General features: G+C 34.1%; 1 protein-coding gene across 1 annotated transcript; it reads left to right on the forward strand.

The window, feature by feature from the left end:
• Nucleotides 1–23: 23 nt before the first annotated feature.
• Nucleotides 24–4,810, forward strand: LOC108733667 (cytoplasmic dynein 1 intermediate chain). The gene is made up of 6 exons (XM_018464925.2): nt 24–1,710; nt 1,781–1,934; nt 1,996–2,368; nt 2,431–2,823; nt 2,881–3,147; nt 3,595–4,810. Exons 2-6 carry the CDS (start codon nt 1,810–1,812, stop codon nt 3,757–3,759), a joined length of 1,323 nt encoding a protein of 440 aa, XP_018320427.1. The 5' UTR covers nt 24–1,710; nt 1,781–1,809; the 3' UTR covers nt 3,760–4,810.
• The last annotated feature ends 2,388 nt before the right edge of the window (nt 4,811–7,198 follow it).

Raw genomic sequence — 7,198 nt, forward strand, 5'->3', positions numbered from 1 at the left:
GATTAATTCTATTGTATTTAATTAGTGTAGCATACCTGATAATATTTTATTTATTATAAAACTTTTCTGGGGCTGTGATGGGCTGTGGTACCTATAATTAATTCTTCGTCAATGTAATGTATCGTTCTTTCGATGTGCATTTACTCTTCTGCTACTTAACAATCTGCGTACGCATGAAATTTCTCTATTTTTCTCGCTGTGTGAGGTACCTGCATAGTGATACTATTTCAATTTCAATTGTCCCTGTTATTACCAAATATATATCCATTAATAGATTTAAAAAAAAAATACAACTAAAAATCATTTACAAAATTCTGTTGTAAACATTCTGAGCTTTATAATACATAAACAATATTTTTGTAACTAATCTTAACGTTTGTAAGCAAACAATGAGTATGTAGTTCAAAAATATTTATTGCAAACTCCTGCTAACTAATTCACGTGGCACTTAATTAATACTTTCAGTTAGTTAAATTTAATCTTTCAAATAGGAAGTTTCTATTCTATAAAGGTAAGCATAGAAAGTACCTACATTATAACAATATACTGCATATTTAAATTTAACTTTTATAATGTCTATTGTAATGTTTGTTAACGTGGGTTCTTTTTTTTTTGAATTCCTATCCGATTTATCTGTTATGCCATTGAACTATTTAAAAAAATATGATGTCAAACCGGAATATAAGATAATAAGTTGCTTTATGTATTTTTATTTGATCAAATCGTCGCTTGCATGTAATTTGTTGTATTTAAGTACTTTGTGGTTTGTAATTTTAAAATTAGAATTTATGCACTTTATCTGCTACCCCATTACCTCTGTTTTACCATCCCCTTGTTACATTGCTTTTGCATATACGGCACTAAACTTAGTTTAAACATATTAATTTATATCTGCAAACACAGGTGTGTGTAGCAAATATTTCTATTTTATACACACCGGTATATATTATGCTTTTTTTAATTTGGTTCTGGAAAGTAACATTTTTTTTTCGTCCCTTTACGCTCATTAATACGGAGTTGGTGAAAATTTATGTGAAAAAAGTGTATGACAATTACCATTGCTTAGTAATGCAGCATTTTTTTTTATAATCAGACAGCTTTTATTGCATCAATAAAAACTATGTTTTTCCTTTTATTATAATTGTTATTTATTTTGAAGAAATATTTAACTAGAGAAGAAATGTAGACCGTTTTTGCTGCATTGCTTTTTTTTTTAATAGTAGAAATATGTGACTGTTGCAGCTGTGTCAGGCGTGTGCTTCTGCTCTCATATTTGTCGTTGTCGTACGTTTATTTATTTCTGTATGTTTATTCTGACATAACATTTAAATTTCGTTTCGTAATGATTAGTGTAATGCTTCTGCGATGGCAGTCACATTTTTTTGATCTTCTAAAATTCACATCTCCAAAGTTAATTTTCAAAAATATCAAAGTGTATGACTGGCAACGTAAAAGAATTACTTTCCAATTGATGTGAATGTTGTGTACGTGTGAATGAACGAAAAAATAGAACGGACAGCTTATTCACCGCAGTTTTGACGTATGACGATGGACAAGGTGAAGACGAGGAGGGCAGCCTACCCCACATCGGCGGTTTCGGCAGCAAGCTGCCACCGGGCATCCTACCTCACGGTCTGCCTCAGGTGAAGGAAGTTCAGCCGGCTGTGACAGCTGTAGAGCAGGAGCAGGCGAAGCAAGAAGTTAAAGAAGGTATGCTTCATTGTAATATATTTTTTATTAAAATACATTTTATTAATATAATATATTCCCACTTGTCCAGTTAGGGAATTAAGCGAAGAGGAGAAACAAATGATAATACTATCAGAAGACTTCCAGCGGTTCATGGATCGAGCCGGTAGAATAATAGAGAGAGCTTTAGCTGAAAGTGTTGATATATACACGGATTACTCGGGAAGTTCTGGAGAAGATGCCATGTAAGCAATTAATTTGTGGAAAGGAAAGAGTTTCTATTAATTTTGAATAATTTAATTTCAGTGACGAAAAGTCTCATCAAAGGATTTCCTTAAACCGAACATTCTACGACGAAAGGTGGTCGCGAAATAGATGCGTCACGTCGTTGGACTGGAGTCCACAGTATCCCGAACTACTACTAGCGTCCTACAATAACAACGAAGACGCTCCCAACGATCCTGACGGTGTAGCATTAATTTGGAATACAAAATTCAAAAAAACTACTCCTGAATACATATTCCACTGTCAGAGTGCAATAATGTCGGCCACATTCGCTCGATTCCATCCTAATTTAATACTCGGAGGGACTTATTCGGGACAGATTGTATTGTGGGACAACCGAGTGCAGAAAAGGACGCCCATACAAAGGACACCATTGTCAGCGTCGGCGCATACGGTGAGTTAAATTTACTGCTGTATACGGTCCAAAATTAATATGTTCATTTTGTGTTCATTCAGCATCCTGTTTATTGTATGAGGGTAGTTGGAACGCAAAATGCCCACAATTTGATCAGTATATCGACGGACGGCAGGCTGTGTTCGTGGTCCCTTGACATGCTAAGTCAGCCTCAGGAGACACTCGAACTACACCGAATGCAATCGAAACCAGTGGCTGTGACTTGTCTGGACTTTCCACATTCCGACGTAAACAATTTTGTGGTAGGCAGTGAAGAAGGGGCCGCGTATTCGGCCTGTAGACACGGCGCTAAAGCGGGCATTGTCGACACATACGAAGCCCATCAAGGTCCGATTACCGGCATTAGTGTGAACGCTGTTCAAGGAGGCATCGACTTCTCCCATCTCTTCCTCACTTCTTCTATCGATTGGACTATCAAACTGTGGAGCTTAAAAGTAACCTATGTTAAAAGTATTTAATTGTAATAACTACTAATTTGCTTTTATTTGCAGGATAACAAACCTATTTATTCATTCGAGGATAATAGCGATTATGTGTTAGATGTTGCGTGGTCTCCTTCTCATCCAGCTCTGTTTGCCGCTGTAGACGGGGGCGGTCGTTTGGATCTGTGGAATTTGAATCAAGATACCGAAGTGCCTGCTGCCAGTTTGACAGTAGAAGGTAACCCCGCCTTAAATAGGGTCTCGTGGACACCTTCTGGGCTACACGTCACGGTCGGCGATAATCAAGGAAAAATTTGGGTTTACGATATAGCTGAGGTAATTATTTATTCTTTAGTTATAACTTTTGTACTATTTCATTATCGTTCCAATGACCGTCCTATTCCTTCTTTTCTTTATTATCTTCCACAGCAGTTGCTGTTTCCCTACATTTGCCTGTGTGCTATATCTCCTTATTTCAAACGCTTCTTTTCTTTTGACGCACCCACTTTCTACGATTCACACCCGTATAGAGCCGTGCTCCAAATATGCGCTAACAACTGTTTTCGAATGTCTACATTAACTGTTCGCTAACACAATGTGCTTTCATTATGGTTTTATGTCTGTTACACTTTTGCCATCCTGACTTATCTCGCTTCCTAATATCAACAATCGATGACTTCTCGTTTTTCGTCTCCAATTTATATGTTAGGTGTAACCCTTCTTTGATTTATTAATTTTTGTTTATTTTCATTCTAATACTGCATCATATTAAATTAATTATAGAACTTCGCACATCCCCGACACGACGAATGGAATAAATTCTTGTACACAATTCAAGAGTTAAGGAATAATCAGATCGGGGAAGAATTAGAAAAGCTTAATTTATCTGTTTCCAACACTCCCCTGTCCAGCATGAGCTCTCTGACATCAGTGCCAAGTCTGAGATAAAAAGAAAAAGTATGATCCTTTTTAGATTGTTTTCTGTGTATTTCGGTACTTAAAGGAAAATAATAGGAAATGAAAGAAAAGAAGATAAGTACCAATTAAAAATATGTACCACCTTCGTTTCTACATAGATCTATTTATTATGTTGCTATTGCTATTGCTATTTCTATTGCGAGTATTTGAATATACAGGGTTTTAAGAAAAAAAGCATACCTGTCAAGTAGTTATCAAACTAAATTAAAAAGCTGTCGCTCAACGATCGTTAGCATTTACTGAAAAAAATAATAATTAGGTTTATTCAGCTTTAATTACTGTCTACTTCTAATAATATTTGTAACTTTGCAACACCCTATAATTAGTTATTTTATCATAATGATATTATGAAAAGGTGGTAAATACATTTTATTATTTATATAAATAAATTGTATCTAGACACATCTACGTATTCAATGGTCCGGCTGACATCATTTTATTATTGTTTATTGTTGATATTTTTTAATCTTGAAGGTGTTTTTTATTGATCAAATAAACAGTGGCAGCAAACTTTGCTTAGAATAATAAAAAAATACATGTTAGTGTAGCTTGCATTCCTCTTGTAGAAATAAGGGATGATTTTCTCCCATTTTATCTTTATTTGTTTTGAAAAACAAGGTTATCTCATGCGACTATAATTTTTTTAATTAACCTTAGAGCGTAATATACCTGGAGTCCGCATTCTATTCATTATGTTATGATCGAGCGCAGAGAAAAATAGGAAGTGTGCCTCTCCATCCTTTTTTCTTTCTAATAATGCGGCCCAATTGCCGTATAAATACGTCTGCCTGAAGAGAAAGAGAGAGGCTAAGAAAGGAAGAAGCAATCAAACCGGGTTATAAAGAAAAAAGATGGAGCGGCATACTTCCTATCACAGCTCTATCACATTGATGTATAGTAGGATGCTGACTCTAAGTAATTGCAATGTTACTTAATACATCAGCTATTTCCAAAACTGGACTGCTCTGTTTCCATTTTATGTTATTGTCGGGAATGTCCCACAGTGTTTATTTAAAAAAAACTACAATATATTATATGAGCGTAATGCGGCTTTAATTACATAATTTTTCTCTCAATTGAGATATGTGACGTGGTTATTATTTTTAATATTCAAATTAGCTATTTATTAATTATAATAAGAATTGTAATTGTATGCATGTATATAGCTAATTTATTTTTCTTTTTTTTTTGTTGTTAAAAGTTCAATTTAATTTATAATTTTTATACTGCTCTTATGAAATATGTTAAAACTGTAAAAATATATTTATTACCGATCACATTGTCTACGTATTTATTGTGTAGTGTAGATGCGATACAAATTATTCTTTTTCATAACAAACAGAAATTAATATTAAATTTTATCAATCTGTTATTACTGATTCCGCTAATTATATGTGTAGGAATAGTAAAACAGATTTTTTTTAAATTAAGTTTTTATTTAAGAATTAACCAAAAAGATAAAACATAAATCCTAAAAATAAAAACTTGGACCGTTGAACTAAAAATAAATACAAGCAGCTATGGTATTTAACTTCTTAGTAGTTACCTTTCATAGATTACAGCAAGGGCCTGGAAAAGGACGAAACCATTGTAGTATAGAGCAACGGTGCAAGTCCACACCATGCAGTCAACAACTGGACCGCCTAAAATTTTTAAAAGTAAATTACTCAAATAAGTTATCTGAAAAATGTTTTTCTATAGATAACAAAATGAGCGTCACCTTATCATTTATTGGTGTAAGGAATATGTATTTCATGGTAGAACTAAGCTTGCCCTACTATACAAGCCAATTCACTATAGTAACTGTGTTCTTTTGTTCCTTTCACTATAATTCGTGAAAGTGCATTCTTATTACATGTTAAATTCCAACTTCATCAATTATTAAAGAGATTCTGTTTAAATTCCACGCCTTTTGTGTTCTAGTGCACACTCTACTTAAAAGGTGGCGTAAAAATGAGTTTTCTGTGGTGGTTAAATTACCGGCAGTTGCGAGAATCATTGGTCAGACGGCTCGGCAACCACGTTCCGATCAACGATAAGATACGCAAAGACCATTGAGAACACCACTCATTCAATCATCCATTAATATATATTGTTGATAGAAAACTTGTTACACTTTTACTTTTAGCATTGTCACTTTAGCTATAGCAATTAAGATTTGAATAAATGGTTAATAGCTTCCTTTTTAATTAGATGCGCTTCTAGTTCAGTGGTTATACCGGTTATACTCTGTCGACCGTCTTTATATCTCTTATCTATGGTTACATGAAAATGGGCGAAAGTTTCATTTAGTACAATATTTTTAAGAATATTATTTCACGAAATTAACATTACCTTTTTGAATAATATTTTGGTGGAAAGATAACCAACGCAAATTTAATTTTTGTTATTCGTAGAGTCCAAGAGTGTTATAACTCAAAAGCACTGTAAAGTTCTTCTTGACTTTTGTTTTATTTAACAAAAAAAGTTAAAAAGTAGTTAGTGTAATAAGAGCAGAAACAGTACCTATACAGGATAGGTATTTATTTTTGCAGTTTCTACACGATTGTCTAGGGTAGTAGGCATAGATAGTAATAGGTCTAATGCATCACATGGTAGATGGTAGGTCACCTACAGTCACCTACCTGTATACGCTATAACTAGTGGGGAATTCCGCCGGTAATTAGAACCGTCGTCGCATCATCTGTTGTTGTTTAACTAAAATGTATGTCGCCTAGTATGTCGGTAATGCCGATTTTGGTAATTTAAAAACTTACGTGGGGTAAACCCCCTAGACTAGGTAAATAGATGCAGGGCCGTCTTTAACCTATTGGAGGCCCTGGGCACATAAGCCTACCGGGCCTCCTACAGCTTTCACAGAGAATCATTTTGGTTTGTTATTTGTTTCTTTATATTCACATAAATGAATATACAATTGTAATATGACTCGAAAAACTAACTCTAATATCATTCTCAGGTTGGTACTTAAAATTGTGTTTTTTGAAAAGGCACCCTTCTAGTTTTCAGATATGCAAAATTGTCAACCAGTTGTTCAAACTGTTTGTCTTTAAGCGTATATTTTTTATTCTTTTCCGTTTAAGGAAGGAGCGTTCGCCACTGCGGTTAGTTACCATCATGTTTAAAAAGATTCTCAATGCAATTTCTACATTTGGAAATGCGTCTCCAACTCGGTTTTTTATCAAAACTTCTGGAATACTATTAGTTTTCCAAATATAGACATTCTATTTCTAACTCTTTCTCGTTAACATCTTCATAGCAGCAAATTCTTTGCAACTTTGTCTCGGGATTTGGAGTTTTCAAGCGAAAAACAATGTCAACAATAACCAATGTCCTTGTACAAACTCAATCGCTGTTTTAGATGCACGCTTGGGATATCAGGTATATTATGGGAAGTAAGGTATTTCTACTT

This window comes from Agrilus planipennis, unplaced genomic scaffold, assembly GCF_000699045.2.
Source record: "Agrilus planipennis isolate EAB-ADULT unplaced genomic scaffold, Apla_2.0 scaffold32, whole genome shotgun sequence".
Lineage (NCBI taxonomy): Eukaryota > Metazoa > Arthropoda > Insecta > Coleoptera > Buprestidae > Agrilus > Agrilus planipennis.